Source organism: Chrysochloris asiatica, unplaced genomic scaffold, assembly GCF_000296735.1.
Source record: "Chrysochloris asiatica unplaced genomic scaffold, ChrAsi1.0 scaffold00067, whole genome shotgun sequence".
Taxonomy (NCBI): Eukaryota; Metazoa; Chordata; class Mammalia; order Afrosoricida; family Chrysochloridae; genus Chrysochloris; species Chrysochloris asiatica.
Genome location: NW_006408585.1, coordinates 1,976,698 through 1,999,078, shown reverse-complemented (window position 1 = coordinate 1,999,078; position 22,381 = coordinate 1,976,698). Strand labels below are relative to the sequence as shown.

The following is a 22,381-nucleotide window of genomic DNA, read 5'->3' as shown; positions in this document are numbered from 1 at the left end:
AAATTAAACTAGAAATAGAGAAACAAAAGTAAGCAGTGGCTAAACAAGTAACTTATTGTCAAAGACACCTCAATGTCACCAAATGTGACAAGCACCGATTTACCAAGCCAAGTGAACATTTTTTAAGTCCAACTTCCATCAGAATCCTATTAATCATCATAAACCCAAAACCATCAAGTTGACTCCAATTCATAGTGACCCTACACAGAAGCCTAAAATTGCCCTACAGGGTTTCCAAGGTTGTCATCTTTAGGGAGCAGCTGGTGGGTTCAAACTAACTCCAGTGAGCATCCAAACACTTAACCACTGTGCCACTGGGGATCCTTAAAGGTTATGCTGTCAGAAGCAGAATTAGAATCCACACCTCCATGGGAAACTGCGACCTGAGTACTGTCGTACTTTGGACCATTTGGTCTTCCTGACAGCATGTAATCATGCAGAACAAAAGACAAAAACCAAGAATATATAAATATGAGGGGGAAATATCATTCCTCATCACTGTGGTGGAGTACTTGTGGGTTTGTATAAAAGTCCTTCGGATCAAGAACAAGCTCCTTAGCCATTATTCTGAATGATCTGGCCCCACCCCCAACACACACACACACACACACACACACACACAATCTAAATAGCCCCATTTAGTCTCTTAACCTCCAGTTACAACGGCCTTTTTGAGCTTTTAGACCTCAGCTTAAATATCTCTACTGCAGAGATGCCTTTTCTGACTGGCCACCCTTTCCCTCCAATAGCACATATCAAAGTGGAAATTAGACTGCTGTCTCTTTATCTGATTAATATCTCTCCAAAGGAAAGACCACTGATGTTTTACTTATCACTGTATTCCCAGAGCAGTGCCTGGTGAAACATACGACTCAATAAAAATTTGTTCAACGAATCTGAACGAATGAATGAGCTGAATGAACAAATGAACAAATCGAATTCCACAACCCAATGGAACAATTTTAAAAATAAGAATTTCAGGTCCTTGAAGGACATTCATTTAGCCAGGTCATACATATGCAGGCTCCTTTCATAGCTGTTTGCTTCATATTCTGAAAAGCATTTATATATAATTTATTATATTCAAGCCTCACCATCATTTAAAAGAGCCCTCTTAACCCCCGAGGTATCTAAAGTATTATATACCTTTTCTCAACCATCACACTAGATTGTTGTTGTTGTTAACTGCTGTTGAGTTGCTTCCGACCCACAGTGACCCTGTAATAAGGTTTCCGAGGAGCATTTGGTGAGCTTGAACCGCAGACTTTGCAGTTCAAACCAACTTTGCAGTAAAGCGCATTAACCCACAGTACCACACCAGGACTCCAATAGGTAAAAACTGCTGTTGTTGTTGTTAAGTGCCGTGGAGTGGGTTCCAACTCATAGTGACCCTGTACAGGGTTTCCGAGGTTGTAAATCTTTACGGGAGCAGAAAGCCTCATCTTTCTCCAACGGAACAGCTGGTAGTTTCAAACTGCTGACCTTGTAGTTCGCAGCCCGATTCGTAACCACTACACTACCAGAGCTCCTTGGTAAGATTAAGGAGTTATTAATTTTGTTGTTGTTGTTAAGTGCTATGGAATCAGTTCTGACTCACGGTGATCCTTTACAGGATTTCTGTAGAGCAGCTGGTGAGCTTGGAACTGCTAACCTTGCAGCTCAAACCGACTTTGCAGTCCAGCGCATTAACTCACAACACCACACACTCGACTTGAAAAGTCTAAATTCCATAATCATTGAAATACATTGCACAATGTTAAGATATAACTATAAATACAGTAAGTTATGGCACTATTAGACATCCTTACAGAATGCCTAACTCTGGGTAGTAAATTACAGTTTTCTGAACTGCCAGAGGTTACCCTTTTATGACATGGTTCCTCAAATATGAAAAAACATATAGACAGATCTCCCCACAGATCCAACCATACTCCGAATCAGTCACATCCCACAGCGCTATGGGGACACCAGGGCAGAAAAGGGAGTCCTGAAATTCCCTTTTACTTTAAAAAGTCCCTGGTGTCAATTTACTGGAAAGTCATTTTGACATTTGCTCACAAAGTAGGGGGAAACGCTGGTCCTCTTGAACAGTGAGTGATGTATGCTTCTTTCTGAAAATGTAATTTGGTGAGACCGAGATTGAAGTAGCCTTCTGACCCTCAAAAAACTGCACTTTTGTTGTAAATGTTCTTGATCTCAAAATACTCATTCATTTATTTAAATAAAAAAAAAGTAGTACGTTGCTATAGTCTGTAGGACATGCAATAGATGTGATTTGTAATATAAGAAGTCTCCAGGTAGCATCAACAGTTAAATGCTGAGTTGCTGACCAAAAGATTGATAGTCAGAAACCACACTGCAGCACCTTGGAAGGAAAGCCAGACAAGCTGCTTTCAGAGAGTCACAGCCATCAAAAGAGCTACTGGGCAAAGTTCTACTCGGAAACCCCACGGATCACCAGGAATCAGAATCAACTAGACAACAACCAGTTTGGTTTTCTGTTTTCTTCTGGGTTTTTTCCCTTGTATTGTAAGATAGCTCCTGAGGAGTGTGAACCCACTCTGCATTCACACTATAGTTGATTATGAGGTATGGTGAAAGCATGGTGGTGGTGGTTATGTGCCGTGAAGTCACTCACTTCTGACTCAGCGATGCTGTGTAGGGTCTCCGAGGCTGTAAATCTTTACTGGAGCAGAAAGCCTCATCTTTCTCCAATGGAACGGCTGGTAGTTTTCAACCACAGTCCGACTCTTAACCACTACAATACCAGAGTTCCTTATGTGTGAACGGGTATCCCCGGCCAAATTCAGATACTGTTTTCTGAGGGAACTTCAGTGAAAAGGCTAATTCTAAATCCAGCACTTTTTCTGAAGTGGTGCCAAGTCCCAATCTATTCCATGTTTTAACATTTTACTATGAACAGCATTCCAGGCACAAAACCAAAACTAAAACCAATGCCATCGAGTTGATTCCAACTCATAGCGACCTCACAGGACAGAGGAGAACTGACCCATAGCTTCTCAGGCTGTGGTCTTTACGGAAGCCAACTGCTATGTCTTTCTCCTAGTCAGCAGCCAGCCAGTTTGAACCAATGACCTTGCAGTGAACAGCCAAGCACTTAACCACTGCACCACTGTTTGTTCCAGACACAAGCAATCCTGAATGAATTTAAGTAAGTTTTAACATTACTGTAGTATAAAAGTCTTTTGACAGTTATCTACTATGAACTTTTGCCACATGTAGTCCCTCACAGCCTTCTGAAACAAGATCTGAGTTCCCAGGGCTGACTATGAAATCTCAATGGCAAACAGAAAGATAAGGTAATGAATATTTATTAAGCAACCCACATGCATCAGACAGTTTACCCACACTATCTGACTTACTCCTCCTCACAACCACGGCAGGAGGTATGAGTCTTATTTTACAAAACTGAAAACTGAAGCTTCAAAGAAGTTAAATGAATGACCTCAGTTCACAGTTAGAATTAGAGCCTAAACTTGAACTCATGACCTTTCCAAAGATCCATTTGTTGTTGTTTGTTGTTAAATGCCATAAAGTTGGTTCTGACTCATAGCGACCCTGTATAGGGCTTCCTAGGAGCAGCTGGTGAGTTTGAACCACCTACCTTGTGGCTCAGGAGCTCTGGTAGCGTAGTGGTTACGAATCGGGCTGCTAGCCTCAGGGTCAGCAGTTCGAAACTACCAGCTGTTCCATGGGAGAAAGATGAGGCTTTCTGCTCCTGTAAAGATTTATAGCCTTGGAAACCCTGTGCAGGGTCGCTATGAGTCGAACTAACTCCACGGTACATAACAACAACAACCTTGTGGCTCAAACCAACCTTTAAGTCTAGTGCTTTATCTATCCCATAGCACTACATCAAGATTTACTGTTGCAATTAAGTGCCATCAAGTAGGTTCCAACTCATAGCAACCTTGTATAGGGTTTTCCAAGGAGCAGCTGGAAAGTTTGAACCGACCTTGCAGTCTAGCACATTAACCCACAGTTTCCTACCAGAACTTCGCTCCGCAAAAATGGAAAGATGCGTTCTAAAGGACTCTACTGCAGAAACGCTACTATATTTCCCAAGTCTTAAACACCCTATTGGAGTCCTGGTGTGGCACTTCAAGTCAATGCACTGAACTGCAAGATAGGCAGTTCAAGCTCACCAGTTGCTCCTCAGAAACCCTATACTGGGTTGATATGAGCCAGAACTGACTCACATGCACTTAACAACAATAGTGACAATACCCTGTCCAAGTCCTGCTGTGGAGCTGTGGATAAGCACTCTACTATAAGGTCAGTTTGAACTGTAAGGTTGGCAGTTCAAACTCACCAGCCACTCCTCAGAAACCTTATACAGGGTCGCTATGAGTCGGAACCGACATAACAGCACTTCACAACAAAATACCCTGTAGAGTAATGGTGAGGATGGTTAGGACCTGGCTGTGGTCCATTTTGTTGTGCATAGGGTCGCTATGGGTCGGAACTGACACAAACAGCACCTAAAAACAAGCCCCTGTGACAATTTAAAACCCTAAAACCCCTATGTATGAGGGAACTTTAAAAAGTTCATAGAAAATAGAATTAAAAGGTAATGAAAATTTCCACAAACTTTTTGAAGCTCCCTTGTTTGTACATGCCCTTATCAGGACACTGTCTGAATACTGAAGGAAAACAGAGAGGTGTCTTCTCCCTCCCTTTCCTCATGAGGGGCTCAGCTACCCTTCTTGTCCTGTCCTGACTCTTGGCTGCCTGGCTGACCTTGCAAAGGAGCCCAGTGTCCAAGGTCAGTGTCACCAGCCATAGTGCTGCTCCCCTTTCTCCTTTCAGTCATCTCCTCACAGTTTTCAGGCTTCTTGCAAAGAGGAAGTAAGATGATTCACTCAGTCCATCGTCCCATGAGAGCCCAAGTGAAATCCCTCAAGTTCTCACTTGTGTTTAGTTATTAAGAATGTAACAGATAAGGCACACCCTTGGGGGCCCAAGCTTGGGTCTCTCTGCAGTACTTGACATTCAGTTAACAGCAAACATCCCTTGAACTTGGTGCAGTTGGAAGGTTTCACTGAGACAACAGATATTGCTTCTCATCTTTCCTGGTTGCTAAACTATTCCTTCATTTGCAAAGATAACCATGAAGCGCTTCTCCTCTCAACTTCTTCTATATCCATAGCTGTTCTTTAGACAACATAAGAGACGACTGACTATACACATGAACCTCGCCAGATGGAATACATAGAAATCAAATTGACTACATGTGTGGAAAGAGATGATGGAAAAGCTCCATATCATCAGTCAAAACAAGGCCGGGGCAGATTGTGGAACAGACCATCAATTGCTCATGTGCAAATTCAAACTGAAGCTGAAGAAAATGATAACAAGTTCACGAGAGCCAAAATATGACCTTGACCATATCCCACATGAATTTAGAGATCATCGGAAGAACAGATTTGATACATTAAACACTAAAGACCAAAGACCACAAGAGTTGTGGGATGACATCAAGACAAGAAAGAAGGAAAAGATCAAAATGGAAGTCAGAAGAGGTACTGAAACTTGCTCTCCAGTGTAGAGATGCTAAAGCAAATGGAAGAAATGAGGAGGTCCAAGAGCTGAACAGAAAATTTCAAAGATCAGCTCGAGAAGATAAAGTCAAATATTACAACAAAATGTGCAAAAATCTGGAGTCAGGAAACCAAAAAGGAAGAACACACTCTGCATTTCTCAAGCTGGGGGAACTGAAGAAAAAATTCAACCCTCGACTTTTGTTACTGAAAGATTTGCTGGGCAAATTACTGAATGCTGCAGAAAGAATTAAAAGAAGATGGAAGGAATATAGAGTCACTGTACCAAAAGGAAATGACTGATGTTCACCGTTTCAAGAGAGAGCGTATGATCAAAAGCCAATGATATTGAAAGAAGAAGTCCAAGGTGCACTGAAGGAATTAGCAAAGAACAAGGCACCAGGAATTGATGGAATACAAATTGAAATCTTTCAAGAAAGTGAGGCGGCACTGGAGGCATTCACTCATCTATGCAAAGAAATTTGGAAGACAAGTATCTGGTCAACTGATTGAAAGAGATCCTTATTTGTGCCCATTCCTAACAGAGGTGACCCAACGGAATGCGGAAATCAGTGGGTAATCATCTTTGATATCCCATGGGAGTAAAATTTTACTAAAGGTAATATAGAAACAGCTGCAAGTATACACTGACAGAGAACTTCCAGAGGTTCAAAAGTGGCCATGGAACAAGGGATATCATTGCTGATGTCTGATGGATCTTGGCTGAAAGCAAAGAGTATCAGAAAGATGTTTACTGTGCTTTATTGACTACGCAAAGGTTGTCGATTGTGTGGACAACATTGCGAAGTATAAGTATTCTGGAACACTTAATTGTGCTCATGAGGAATTGTACATGGATGAAGAGGCAGTTGTTCGAACAGAACATGGGAACACTGAATGGTTGAAAATTAAGAAAGGTGTGTGATAGGGTTGTATTCTTTCATCATACTTATTCAACTTGTATGCTGAACAAATAATCTGAGAAACTGGGTTAAATGAAGAAAAACGTCACATCAGGATTACAGGAAGATTCATTAACAACCTGCGATATGCAGATGATACAACCTTGCTTGCTGAAAGTGAAGAAGACTTAAAATATTTACTGATGAAGATCAAAGAGCACAGCCTTCGGTATTGATTGCATCTTAATGTCAAGAAAACAAAAATCCTCACCTCTGGACCAATAAACAACAGTCTCATCAAACGAGAAAAAATTGAAGTTGTCAAGGGCTTCATTCTTCTTGGATCAACTATCAACACTCATGGAAGCAGCAGTCAAGAAATCAAAGGACGTATTGCATTAGGCAAATCTGCTGCACAAGACCTTTTTAAGTGTTGAAGAGCAAAGATGTCAGCTTAGGTGCGCCTGACCCAAGCCATGGTATTTTCAATAACCTCATATGGATGTGAAAGCTGGACAGTGAATAAAGAAGACTGTAGAAAAATTGATGCTTTTGAGTTCTGGTGTTGGAGGAGAATATTGAAAGTGCCATGAGCTTGTCAAAAGAACAAACAGATCTGTGTTGGAAGAAGTGTAGCCAGAGTGCTCCTTGAAGGCCAAGATGGGCAAACTTCGTCTCTCATACTTCGGACATATTGTCAGGAGGGACTGCTCACTGAAGAAGAATATCATGTTTGGTAAGGTGGAGGGTCAGAGAAAAAGAGGAAAACCCCTAGCGAGATGGACTGGCAAAGTGGTAGCATCAAAAGGTCCAAGCGTGGCAACAACTGTGAGGTTGGCCCAGGATCTAGCAGTGTTTCGTTCTGTTGTTGCATAGAGTCGCTATGAGTCGGTATCAATTCAATGACACCTAACAACAACAACAAACTATTCCTTCATTAGCAAAAATCACCATGAAGAGCTTCTCCTCCCAACTACTTCTACATCCACAGCTGTTCTAGAAAAAAATGCTTCATTACAGATAACTTAATTTTGCCATTGGTAGTTCTATTCACTCATCTTAATTTTTTAAATGGTACTGATCAAAATCTCAAACCTATCACAATGGAATACCCTGGTAACTTCTAATTTCAAACATCTTTTAAAATTACGTTTGGCATAAGGAGAGAAAAGCAGGCAAAGATGCTTCTTGTCATGAGATCTCCCTCCTGCTGGGAAGGATTATATGACAAATTCTTCCTCTTTGCCTCTGAGAGAGGAAACTAATGCCTATCAACCAAAGCAATGGTTCCTAGCCTTTGTGGAAATGACTATGAAATCAGACAAAGGCTCTGACCACTTTACCCAGAAAAATATCACTCTGCAGAGTGCACAACATACTGCCTGGAATTTCAGGAGGGTTAAAGGCCTTCGGAAATCCACCAAAAGACCACAAGATAAGAACCATCTGTGAAACTCCTTAAACCGGCAAAATTCTCAATGTATATTTTGTTTCTTCACAGTACAATACATTCAAAAGCCTGGACAAAAACCTCAAAAGTAAACAAAGAAAGAAGTTTGCTCATTCAACTCTTCAACAAACAGGGCTGAAACTTAGAGAGAAACTCCTATTTATGGTTCTGGCTTTGAAGTAAACTTTGAACAAAGCTCTGCTCACTCTGTCAGAGCACTTGTTGGGGAATGGGCCAGGGGAAAGTAAATGTATAGATGTATAGAACAACTGTACATTTCAGTTTTCAATAGCACCCTTTTAAAATGTTTATGTTTACATAGTATTTGAATGTACATACTGTGTTTGTAAAATAGCACATGTATATGTATGCATGTAAACAGATATGTATGCATGGTAAGAGGAGTACTCAAATTATTTTAACCGGACAGTATAAGCAACTACAAAAACAGTTCAGTGATCCTGTCACAGAAAACAACGTCCAACATTAGTTTATCTAACAAAAATTGTACCTGATAACTGTCCACAAATGGGATTTCCCTTAAAATAATTACATTAGAGTTCTGGTGTAGTGCTGCAGATTAATGCACTGGACTGTAAGGTCAGTTTGAACCACAGCCTGGCAGTTCAAGCTTACCAGCCACTCCTCAGAAACCCAATACAGGGTCGCTATGAGTTGGCACCAACTCAACGGCCCTTAACAACAACAATTACATTAGCCAATTTCCGAAATGAGATGCCAATTTGAAACTGATGTGAGCAAAATCATAATGCTGAGAATGCTCCGTAACAACCAGTTCTCTTTTTGACTTTAAACTCAGAACTCTACCTATTCTGTATTTTCCTTCCTTACAAGGAAATAATTCATATATTATAGGAATAAAAATCAGTTTGGGGCGGGGGGGAAACTAGTAAGCATTTCCCATTGCACAATTTTCAATGTAGTTATAATCGTTAATGTTCTTCAATTCCTGCAATGTACCCAACACTACACTAAACATTTTACCTGCTTTATGCTAGTCAATCCTCACAATGACTCTAAGAAGTACATTCCACTACTGCCCAATTTTAGAGATGAGAAACACATGGTTTAGAAGTCACATAGCAGAATTAGTCAGTCACTAAAGAACAAATATTGTATGAGACCACTATTGTGAAAACTTAAGACAAGGTTTTCTTGCTACAAGAAACATTCTATAATGGTTACCAGCGCGGGGAGGGGAGGGAAAATGATTCACTGGGTAGAAGGTGCCGGTGACTGTGTGCCACCAAGTTAAGGTATCACCACAGTGTTTCTAAGGTTGAACTTTTAACACTTACCAAGTCAAAGATGTTCTTCCAACTCAAAGGCAAAGTTTACTATGGTTATTTTTTAACCACACACATATAACACACATTTAGTTGGCTAAAGAACACCCATCAAATATCTAAGACACACAGTCTATCCATGATTCTTGCCCTGTTTTGGGCCTGATACCATTCAAGAATCAGAAACATGGTATAGAATTCTTGCTCTACAATGTGCACACAATTTCAACCTGTTCACTACATTTTAAAATTCAATCCTGGGTCTAAAAATTCTATACCTGATACACATGAAAGGAGTCCTGGTGAGGCGCTATAATATAAGCACTGGACTGTTAACCGCAAGGTCAGCAGTTCAAACCCACCAGCTGCTCCTTGGAAATCCTACACAGGGTCGCTATGAGTCGGAACCAACACAACGGCACTTTAGCAACAATACACATTGAAAATTATGACCGGATGCTTCTGGTGACGAGAACAGGAAATTAGAACCGGATAGGGAGGAGATTTTATACTATACATCCTTTTGTTCCTTCTGAAATTTGAATGATGACTGTTAACCATTCAAGAAAAGATTAAGTTGGAAGAAAAAAAGAAAAAGGGCATTACACTAAGTATTGTAGCAGGATACCTACATAGTAGGTGAAATCTCCAAAAATGGATGCTTGAAATAGCTGCGATACTACATTCTGTATGTTTGCAAACTATTTCTTTGAATTTTTTGGCTAAAAAAGTTCATGACTGAAAAACTATGCTCTTGTTTCATAATCTTCAGAGAGATTTCCATTTTCAACCTTTTGCTATAAAAATATAAACTCAAATAATAATTCAGCAGTATTCATGTTCTAAAGGATCTCTGGTAGCGCAGCGATTATAAGTCGGGCTGCTAACCTCAAGAAGGTCAAGCAGTTCGAAACTACCAGCCATTCCATGGGAGAAAGATGAGGCTTTCTGCTCCCATAAAGATTTACAGCCTCGGAAACCCTATACAGGGTCACTATGAGTCAGAACCGCCTCCACAGCACACTACCACCACCACCATTCATGTTCTAAAAAATTTTAGTTAATGTACACATTTGTTGAATGTGACACCGCCACATGCATTATTTATTATTGCTTTATTTTATAGACAAGAAAAGCAGGTTTCCAGCAGTTAATTCATTTGTCCAAAACAACATACTATCACAGTGAGAACTAGGAATTTTGCAGGTGAAAAAAGCGCCTTCCCCCATGGGACTCAACACACAAGCTAACAGGGAGGGCGATAAGCTTTAAAACAGAGGCCATTATTCATTTAAATGATTATTTTTGTTGTAAATGTACTTGAAAGCATTGCTGATCTTAAGAACCTGAACTATACTTCACATTCCTACATTCCTGCTTTATTTTACCCAAAGCAGATAAAGACAAACCAGAATTATATCACTCAATAAACAGGGAAAAAAGCACAAACTCAAAACAGAATTGTCACCCTACAAAGAAATTCTATGCAACATTGAAGAATAATGATGAATCTGTGAAACACCTCAAAACATAGATAAATCTGGAGGACATTATGCTAAGTGAAATTGTTGTTAAATGCTGTGGAGTCGGTTCCGACCCATAGCGACCCTGTACAGGGTTCCAAGGCTGTAAATCTTTATGGGAGCAGAAAGCCTCATCTTTCTCCCACAGAGCAGCTGGTAGTTTCGAACTGCTGACCTTGCGGTTCGCAACCCGATTCATAACCACTACGCTATGAGAGCTCAATCACAAAAGCACAAACATTTTATGAAACCACTATTATAAAGAGTTAAGAAAACACTTTCTTGCTAAAAGAAACATTCTACGATGATGGGGGGAGGGGAGAGCTCTTCATTGGGTAGAGGGTAGACACATGTCAACTTGGGTGATGGGGAAGGTAATATACAATAGGGCGGTTGGCACAGGAAAGATGCAGGTAGTGGAAGACACAGGGAGAGATGTAAGAGTTAAAGTGAACAGAGGTAAATACTGTTAACGGATGGTACAGGGAAGAAATTGTAATCATTGTAATGACATGAAGTGTAGGATATGTTGAATGTGGGACTGAAGATCTGTTCTGTAAACCTTCATTGGATTTATAAAAACAAGTTTTTTAAAAAAAGAAATAAAAAACATAAGCTGAATCTTAAGCCTACGGTTGAAAGGTTTGTTTTTTTAATGGCTTTCATTAGAGAATGGGTGTTCTACAAACATGTTAGCAGTCTGAAGATGCCAACACCAGGAGGCGATGAGTTTCTTCCTGCAGAATGGCACCTCCAATCATAGTGTTTAGAATATTTAATACTGGATGTGCAAACTATCTGCAGAACACCTCAGAAATGTAGAATGAATTTGAGGCTAGACATCATGATACCACCTTTATTATATAATTCCCCTTTCCAAGAATTCGTATTTTTCAAAAGCATTTTACTCAAATTTAGACTTACAGAACAATGTCACTGAAATCTAAAGTGAAAAAACCTTTTAAAGTCAAAGAGAAAAGAAAATAAGGCATGGGGGAGATAGAGAACATAATTCATCTAACCAGATATTATTTGATTACAATTATCAATGTGTGAGTGGGTGTGTGTGTGTTTGCCTAAGTGTTCCAATTAATTGCCATTGTTGAGTGGTTGTGTTTGTTGTTATTGCGTGACTTAGCCAGGTAACTGTCAAAGCTTCATTCATGTCCTGCTAGGTAAGCACAAGCAAGGGATGCTTTTTACAAACATACAAGGCTCTAAGCCTCCACTGGGTTGTTTTGTTTTTTAAGTAAAACAGGTAAGGGCCCTTCGGACTCAAAATTTTCAGAACTCTTAAAATGGAAGTAAATAGCGAAAATTCAAATGTCTACAGTTGTTAACTTTATCCTACATTTTCATTAGACACAGCTGGGGAAAAGGCAGGTCACTATTTACACAGAACTATGTGCTAATATGGAGTCCTGGTGTGGCGCTGTGGGCTAATGCATCAGACTGCAAAGCCGTTTGAATTGCAAGGTTGGTGGTTCAAGCTCACCAGCTGCTCCTTGGAAACCCTATACAGGGTCACTATGGGTCGGAATCAACTCTACGACAATTAACGACAACAACAACATGTGCTAATACTGCTTTCTAGAGATAACAGCACCACTAATACAAATATCAAAAGCCCACCCCACCTATTAAGGAGCTCTGGTAGCATAGTGGTTATGAGTTGGGCGGCTAACCTCAAGGTCAGCTGTTCGAAACTACCAGCCATTCCACGGGAGTATGTTGAAGCTTTCTGCTCCCATAAAGATTTACAGCCTCAGAAACCCTATGCAGGGTCACTATGGGTTGGAACTGAATTCTTGACACACCACCACCCATCTATTACAAAAAAGGCAAAAGAGATGACACTTTCCCGTCACTTTGTACTAATTCTGCATGATTATTAATGTAGTATTATTTACAAGTTTTATCAGACCAATATTATGATACATACAATAAACACTCAGAGGACGCGTACACACACAAGAGTGACCATTACTAAATAACTAATTTCTGCCATTTCAAAAATTACATATTAAAAAGACTTACATAATTATTTTCACACAATTTCTATTTTCAAACTTCCCTCACCTCAAAAGAAAAAAGCGTTTGAGAGCATACCTTTTATTATTTCTGTAAGAAACTCACAAAATTTAATTGCAATTTATAGAGTACACCAAATAAAATAAACCCAAATCTTTTAATTATAGAAAATGTAAATCAATAACTATCCTTTGGCATGTCTATACAATTTATTCTGGTCTCTCCTGAGGCAATGGGGGGTTAAGAGTAGGAGTTTCACATAAAAGAAATTCTTCCTGTATTTTCTTTAAATTCCAAAAGCAATTTCCTAAAGTTGGTAAGATGACAACAAACAAATCATGAAAGTTAATCCACTGTAAGAAAAACAAATGTCAGTTAGCAAACTCTGTATTCACTACAAAAATGACAAGCAAATATCTATTTCTGAAGTCTACATCTTATTGGATTTCTTTACAGACAGCTATGGAAATTAATTTATAGGATGATTTCCAGAATATTTACCCAGAATGTTCTTACAACGCAAGAATCACTTTTAGTTAGTGTGAAATTAGGGTTGTAGGCCTATCTGGCGTTATGTTTTATATTTATATTATACTATATTATATTTTGTTGTTGTTAAGTGCCATCAAGTCAGTTCCGACCCAGAGCGACCCTGTATAGGGTTTCCGAGGAGCGGCTGGTGAGCTTTGAACCGCCGACTTTGTAATTCAAACGGCTTTGCTGTCTGGCGCATTAACACACAACATCACACCAGGACTCTATTTTATACTATACTATATTGTATATTGTTCTCCACTTCTCCCAGGTTGACAAAGTACACAAGGTAACAAAAAAATCATTCTTGGAAAGCAAAATTCTTGGAAATTTTTCAACACAGCTTAACTTCACTTTAAAAAGTGAAAAGAAAAAAAAAAGGGGGGGTGGGGAAGAACAACAAAATATTAAGGCATGTACCCATGCCTCTTTCATGATGTACCCATACCACTCCTTGGCAATGAGTGGTCAGTTAAGTTCTAATTTAAATGCTAACTTCTAATTTAATTGTTTTCACTGAGCACCAAGAAATTCACGTAGCAATAAAGTTTAAAATTCCATCTAATCCCTAAAAACACTTAGTCTGCTTCCTCAGAATGAAGTCCTTTGCCAGCTAGAGGTGCCAATAACTATTACACATCTACTTCAGATTAAATAAAATTACTAAAGAAGTCACTATGCCACCCTACTTGGATGTGTCAAACATGGTTAGTTTTATCCCTAAGGAGTTCGCCCTACCTTTTCCTTCCAAAGTCTCATAAAAACGATTTTCATTTTTATCAGCAAAATCTTTAGCCAACATTTTCTCCCAAAACTCATTAAGAGCTCATCATCACTGACTGGTACATCCATCATCTTTACAGTAGTCAATAGTCATTCGGTTTCCACCAATTTCAGTTATAAATATTGAAATGTTACTTAGGAATCTCACTCCTTAAAGCAAAAGCAAAAAGCTAACATAATAAAAATAGAAGCTTGAAATATGCTAGACTAAATTTTGAGGACCTTTTCCAATCAAACTCCAGTTCTTCTTGTAATTAATACCTTATGAATTCACAAAATTGTTACACAAATACATATGCATTAACTAAACAGCAAGCCAAGTTGTCCAATTTCCTCCCAGCCATTACAGTACACTGTGTTGTATACTATAAGTACACAACAGGCAAAAATCCACCTTAAAAGGTAGATGGTTTTATAACTTGTGCAATATAAAGGCTGTGTTCTGACACATTTCAAACAAGGAGACGTCAAAAGGTTCATGAAAAAAACTGAATTAAAAGGTAATGAACTTTTTCCACAAACTTTCTGAAGTGCTCTCGTTGAAGAAAACGAAAGGGACAAAAAGTATACACACACCCAAACCACAGTTAAATGGACTAGTTGAAAAAAACAAAAAAGTTCTCAAAAGATAACATTAAAAGTGTGTCCATAATGCACTCAAAAGAAAAGAAGTGTTAGACAAGTAAAATTATCATTTTTCTTTTTATTTGCCCTAGCAGAAACGAAGAATGCATGCAATCAGTTACAAACTGATCATTTTTTTCTTGGTTTTTAAAAATGAATTCTTTCTTATTCCCACCTCCTCCACACAAAGAGTGGACAGGGATGGACAACTAGGACATTGGCTACCCAAAATGGGGGGAGGGATACAAAGGTAAGAAGTGACTGGCTTACAAGCTTTCGAGAGGGAACCTAAATCCAAAGGGCGTGGAGGATGGTAGACTCTCCAGTGAATAGTATCCAGCCTGTCCAGGAAGGGCTGATGAAATGAAATGCGATGGGTCTCTTGTGATGCAATAGTAAATAATTGTTATCAGGACTGATTGTGAGGGTTGGAAATGTAAAGGTAGACATTTTATAGCAAGGAAGGGAGGGAATAAGTTTTCAGTCTAGGAGCGGAGGGCCCTGGGACCATCAATGGAGAAGAGCGGAGAGCGGGACCGTACCCAGAGAAGCAGTGAGGCCTGAGATGGAGGCAGAGAAGATGACGTGAAGAGATGGAGTGGCTGGGGACTTGAGATCCAGAGAGGGAAAGGGGTTGTGTGCGGAGGACCGTGTGGGTGGGGGGCGGGCAGGCTTGCAGGGTATATACCCTTTGGTTGGGTGATGATGCATGGACAGGATTGTAACTATGGCAGTGAAATGATGTATGATAGAATGAATGTAAAACTAATGTTCTCCCATGTAAATTATCACACAATTCACAATAAAACATTTATTAAAATAAATTTAAAAAAATTTTTTTAAATGAATTCTTTCAAACACCATTTCTCTATGTAGGTTATGGTATCCTCTCCCTCTCCTCTACTAGTCTGATTCCTCTAAGACTGTACAATGCAGAGCTGTCATTGAATATGATGTGTCCACTTAAATGTCAACAGAAAAAATGAAGAACACAGGCCCAGGCATCTTACAGATTTTCTAGCATTGATAAGTTCACTTGTCCATCACTACTTAGATAAAATCGAGTTTTTAAAAAAGAAGAGTAGATATCTGGTCACATAACCAATCACTTCAATGCCTCAAACGCCTCCCATACACTCAGTTTGCAACACAGTACTTTAGCAGATATGAAATTCTGCAAAAAAGGAAATTATATAAAGAGAGAGTAACTGATAAGGAAATCCATCACCTGGTCATAAGCCTTACCTTTTAGCAGCGGCAAAGGTGTTAACTCAATAGGTTTGCCTTGAGACCTAAACTGTGAGGAACTTTGCGACCTCTTCTGTCTGGCTTTTCTGACGGACTTCCGAGAAAATCCGTCTACTTTATCCACTGATGGAGGAGTAGTTGGTGCTGAGGACATAGCCCTACTGAAGAGAAAGGTGTATCATAAACACATTCCCAAAGAAGGATACATGTAATTTAGACAAATTCTCAAATTCCCACACTCACTATTCATGAAAATGAATAACTAAAATGAGGAAAGACATATATCATTGGGAAAAACATGAAAATTTGGTACAAAATAAAAGATCAGAACTACCAAGTAAGCAATATCATAATTCTAACATATTGTGGTACTCCTATTACTAAGCATTAAAAATGTTCAGTTACACTTGAAAAACTCCTCTTAGTCCCTTTATTTCTAACTGCAAAGCTCTTCTTATCTTGCGATTTCTGAAATATTTTTGGAGCTATTCTGAAGCTGGAAAACTTCCATTGATACGTCTTCCTAAGATATTTAATATTATGAATGGGCACTGGAATTGAAAATCTTAATTGCACTTCAAGAGTCAACACCAATGCAGCATCACAGCAAAGTGAAATTTGTAATTACTGAAACTATCTAGGCACAACTTTTAATGCAGTGCTGTTAGCTGTGATAAACTGCACCACACTGCAAAATGAGGACAGGCTCGATTACTTTAAACACAACATTAAAAGGCATAATTAAAACCATTTCAAAGAAGTCTTCTTTTTGAATGAAGCCATCTTAAGTTATTAAAGCTTAATAAATAAAACTATGATGAAATCGTGGCCAAGTTGAACTGAAAACATAAATTCACAGACTATTTAGACAGCCAAGTTGAGCACCCTTGAGGTTTAGACCCTTAAGTTTATCATCAAACACCAAGTTTCATTCCACTGAACTGGACAGTTCTTTTGGATTTTTAACCCACTCAAATAAATGATTGAAATGAAGGTTATTTCCTGTAAGTGACAAGCCTGAAGAACAATTTCATTCACCAATTTAAACAGGTGCCATCATTTCCATGGTACCCCGGCTCTGTTCAAGATTAATGACAGACTCTGATAGAAATCATTTATATGGGGGAAATGCTGAAATGCAATTACTCACCTGTCCTCCCAATACATAAAACAACTTTTTAAAAACATCCAAATATAAGAGGAAAGAAGTTCTTCCTGAACATGTAAAAGTGAAAAGTTACTTGCAATAACTAGATTCTGACAGTGAAAATAAAAGCATAAACAATGCTGAGGTTTGGGTTTTGAATCTTGTTTGGTTCCATTAAAAAAAGAAAAAACTTTGCTGAAAATCTACCTAATTTAGCCTTACGTATAATATCACATACCCAAAAGAAAATTGCAAACTATGAATGGATATACAAAATGTAAGATCACTTTAAAATTTCATTATGACTGTATTAGTGAGAAGCTCATCACATTTCTGTATTGGAAATTTTGGAGCCGCTTCTCCAATCTGGCATGTGAATTATTTGGATTCCATTCTCACTCTAAGAACATAAGGTTTCAGTAAATCCTGTTCCTCCATCACTCTTTTGTGTATATTCTTTATTATTCCATCTTTTAAGACCATTAAAAAAAAAAAAAAGAAAGAAAATGTTTTAAATCGTATGCCCCTATGCCAGCGGCCCAAAATAAACGTCAAGGATCTCAACCCTAGGGCGCTGCAGAGCTTTACGTGCAGTATAGCAGCCGGTCTGTGCAAAACCACGGGAAGGAAACAGGTTTCGCCCCGAACCAGGTTCCCGAAGCTATATCATCCTCTAAGCAGTGGGCACGGGGCATTTACTAGGCCCAGTAGAATCCAATGGGGGGAAAGATGGTGGGGCCAGGAAAAAGACAGGATAGAGATTTGTCTTTAGATATGCTTACATATCCCTTTGCTGCCACCCTCCACCTCAAACCCTACAGAAGATAAACTGCTACAAAATCCTCCTCACTACACCAAGTCCCGCTTTCTCCCCGGCCACGGAGAGTGTAGAAACGGGGACTAGAATCCAATCCTGGAAGGTGGAGAAAGGCGAGGGTGAGGATGGAGTGAATCGGGAGGCATCAGAAACACTTCCAGGTAAATCAGACAAGTGGCACGGACTCTCTGTCTCCCACACTCCACCCCACCGCACCCCTAGCTCGCCCGGGCCAGGCCTTCTTCCAGGGGCCGGTGCCTCTCAGGTTGCACAGGAGGTTGGGGAGTAGGAAAGGAAGCCGGCGAGCCGCGGTGCTGGAGGGACGAAGTTACCTTGAAGCTTCTGGGGAAGAATCCGAAGATGATCTGTGGTTTCGAGAGGCGGGAGCCGGGCGAAGGGACCGCAGCGGGGGCGAGCAGTAGGGCCGGGCCGTGCAGGGGGAGGTCGAGGCAGCGGCAGGGAGCCCGGGGCGACGGCTGTCCGGCGCGGCGTCCCTCCGGTTCCGCGGCGGCGGCGCCTCTAGGCCTCACGGCCGGACCAGAACCTCAGCTCTCTGGCGGCAGCCTCACGATCCTCCCCCGCGGACCCGTCCCATCAAATCGGCACCGACCCCGTTGCGGCTCCGCCGGCGACTCCTCGCTCACATTCCCGGCGGGCGGCGCCTCTGCTCGTTGCCCCGGACCCGGCGGCGGCGACGACGTGGGAAAGGGGGGAAGGGAGAGAGGAAGACTGGATCTGCAGCGGCAGCAGGAGGAGGAGGAAAAAGAAGAAGGAGGAGTCGCTGGAGCTGGAGCCACCGCTGCCAGAGCCACCGTTCGGTACCCGCGGTGGGTCCCAGTCAATGCCCCTTTCTCTCTCCTATTGTCAATATCACCGGGCGGCTGAGTCCATGGCACACGCGCAACCAAACTTTCTGAGCATCAGGGCCCGCCTTCGGCGCCCTCCCACTGGAGGCTTCAAACGGGAAACCAGTCCTCATTGGCCAGGATCTGCCTTCACTCCCATGCCAGCAAGTTCGGCTGAAAACTGATCAGGGATTGGCGGCGGTGGGGGGAGCGCGGAGGGTCGGGAAGGTGGGAAGAGTGGAGGCCGAGGATTGGGCCGAGGCTTTAGGGACCCGGATGAAGCCGCGACCGCCGGCTGCGCTGCTGCTGTTTCCGCCAGGCGGTAGACTGAAGTGGGTAGTTGCAGAAGCGGCTAGGCCTGAGGGACGCTCCTTAAACCCTGGAGGTGTGTGACTAGCACATCAGTGGGCTAGGTTTCCGCGTAGTGCGCAGCGTTTGGATAGCTATCGTCTTCAGCCAGAGGATTCCGAGAGCAAGTGTCGGGAAAAAGGTGGAGGAGCCCCCTGGGCCTTGATACCGCCCTCTTCACCGGCCAACGTGACCCCTTGGAACTCGGGGAGTTCCACTCAGGATGGAAAAGAAATAAGATGCCTGCGCACCGTGCGCCCTTACTTTTGTGTAAATGGAGCCCTGCAGCCGCTGTGAAACACCCCCAGCAGTCCGCTGGATCTTGTGGGAGGCCTGGCACGAAAATCTGAACCCTTGTGCCCTGGCCAAGGGTTGAGTAATGCATGCAATGCACCTATCTTTCCCAAAACCTCTATTTGAATATCAGCTCCTTGGAGCCTCCTGCAAGCCTTGTAGCTAGCGCTCCTGTTGCTTTGAAATCGGGGGCGCTGTCTGTAAACTCTGTGATACTTATTCATGCCTAACTCGAGGAGACCCAACTCCAAACAAGGCACTTGCATGATTTTAATTGGCAACGTGTATCCGAAAGAGTTTATGAAGGAACTTCACTTAACTTTAGCTAAATCAAGTGATAAAATGCAGATGTGTTTGCATCCTAAGCCAAATAGCCAGGTTTTCCAGAGAATGCTCTCAGGCTGTTACTCCATTTGAGTACATGCTGTGTACATTTTTTTTTTTTTTTAGGGGGTGGGGGGAGGGAAGAAACTATAATTAAAAACATTAGAGTACAAATTGTTCAAAAGGAAAAAGTTTAATCTCTCAACCCAGAGATAACCACTGTATTTTGGTATACTTCAAATATTCTTCTTCTTTTTATAATAATATATTGTATGTGTGTGTCATTCTGTATTTGTATTTCAGCATATTGTAGTGGGTTACATGCTGAGCTGTCAACCAGAAGGTTGGCAGTTCGAATCCACCAGTCATTGGAGCCAGGGCTGGTAGGGGTACCCAGGGGCGTGGGGAATAAGAGAAGGAAGAAAGATGAGCCTTTCTGCTCCCATAGACATTTATAACCCCAGAAACCCTATACAGGATCTCTGTGAGCCGGAACCGACTCAGTGACAAACAACAACATCATACGGTTGTTGTTAAGTGCCATGGAGTCGATTCCGACTCACAGCCACCCTACATAGGGTTTCCATGGAACAGCTGGTGGGTTTGAACTATCAACCTTGTGGTTAGCAGTCCAGTGCTTATCCTACAGCAACACACCAGGACTCATGCATATTGGACAAAAATGTATTTCTTGTTTGTGTTACTTAACAATTCTGGCAAATTTCTGTGTATACTCACGGTAATAATTTTGTGCCAGGAAAGAAAAATATTCGAGCATTGAACTAAAGCAGGAAAGAAAGATGGCTCTTGTAGATGAAAATTGTTACTGTTGAACTGGTTTGACTCATAATGAGCCTGTATAGGGTTTCCAAGGAGCAGCTGGTAGCTTTGAACTGTTGAACTTGTGGTTCACAATCCAGTGCTGATCCTACAGCGTTGCAGCTTCCCTTAATGATTCCAAAAGATTGGCCACTTTATAAATATGTGGCACTGTAGAATAAAGCACTGGACCACAAGGTCTGATTCAAACTCACCAGCCACTCCTTGGAAACCCTATACAGGATCGCTATGATTTGCAACTGATTCGATGGTACTTAACAATAACAAATTTCATAACCTCTAAAAAGCAAACCAGTTGCTAATTCAAGATGACTGCATGTATGTCAGAGTAGAATTGTGGTCTCTAGGATATTCAGTGGCTGAATATTTTCCAAAGTTGATTACCAGACCTTTCTTTTAAGGAACCTCTGGGTAGACTCGAACTTCCAACTTTGTGGTTAGTAGCTGAGCACTGTCTCGAAGAAAACTGTAACAGTCTAGCCCCTACCATCAAGAAACATCTATTTCCATTTCTCAATTCCCTGTTAAATTCTTTATGAAAGTTTAGTGTTTCCTCACTCCGAGTAAGAACAGAATTAAAACCAGGGAAGATTTTGAAGCCAACTCAATTTCCCTTGGCAACAGTTGAGCTGTTAAAGAGTAGTGCACGTTTGAAATGCTCACAGCTGTTGCTTAGAACATTTCACATTTAGTGGAGTGAAGACTTTGCTTGCAAATTATGGATCTCTATAAAGACAATTCATTTCAAAATCATTTCACTTCTGTAAAATGACTGAGTAGCTGAGATGAACCAAAATCAAACACGTTGTCATTAAGTCACTTCTGACACCTAGGGACTCTAAAGGCAGTATAGAATTGCCCCATAGGGCATCCATGGCTGTAAATCAGTACAGAATCAGACTCTTGCTGAGTGGCGGATGGATTCAAACCTACCAACCTTTTGGTTAGTAATGGAGCCCTTGGCCAATACACCCCCAGAGCTCCTGTGGAATGCACAGGTTTTTTAAAATGGAAATATCCTTACCTGTTTGAGAGATTGTCCTGTGGACCAGTGGTCTCTAAAGGAAATCCATTCATCCCATAAGGTGTGTGCACTCCAGGCATCGTGCAAGACAATTCATCTGGGATGCAGATAACAGAACAAAGCCCTACTCAGTCCTTTGTCATCTTCACAATTGTTTGACCCTGTGATTTTAGTCACTGTGTCCATCTGTCTCATTGAGAGTCCTCCTCTTGTTCGCTGCCCTGCCCCTCCACTTTACCAAGCATGATGTCTTTTTCCAGGGACTGGTCCCTCCTGAGAACATGTCCAAAGTACACGAGATAAAATCTTGTCCTCACTTCTAAGGAGAATTCTGACTTCTTCCAACACACATTTGTTCCTTCTTCTGGCAGTCCATGGAACTTTCAGTATCCTTCACCAACACCATAATTCAAATGTATTCATTGTAACCTAAAAAGAAAGACATTAAGCTTGGGGTCATATTATTTCTTTGAACTGCAAGGTCAGCAGTTCAAGTCCACCAGTCACTTCTTGTTGTTGTTGTTGTTTGGTGCCATCGAGTCAGAACTGACTCATAGCGACCCCATGCACAACAGAACAAAGCAATATCCGATCCTGGGCCAACCTCACTACCGCCACCACACTTGACGCCATCAATGATGCCACCTGGCTGATCCATCTTGTTGGGGGTCTTGATGACATCCTTCACCAGTGACCTCTCCACACAATGTGTCCAAAGTATGAGAGACGAAGCCTAACCATCTTGGCCTCCAAGGAGCACTCTGGCTGCACTTCTTCCA

General features: G+C 41.2%; 1 protein-coding gene across 1 annotated transcript in view; it reads right to left on the bottom strand.

Moving 5' to 3' along the window:
- PPP2R5E (protein phosphatase 2, regulatory subunit B', epsilon isoform) overlaps nt 1-21,682 on the bottom strand; it is a 194,077-nt gene extending 172,395 nt beyond the window's left edge. Inside the window, exons 1-4 of the mRNA XM_006864633.1 lie at nt 21,603-21,682; nt 18,538-18,662; nt 18,260-18,452; nt 15,961-16,121 (exon numbers count right to left, since the gene is read on the bottom strand). Coding sequence (XP_006864695.1) covers nt 15,961-16,121; nt 18,260-18,452; nt 18,538-18,662; nt 21,603-21,682 — 559 coding nt within the window. The remainder of the gene's footprint in view (nt 1-15,960; nt 16,122-18,259; nt 18,453-18,537; nt 18,663-21,602) is intronic.
- Nucleotides 21,683-22,381: the final 699 nt, after the last annotated feature.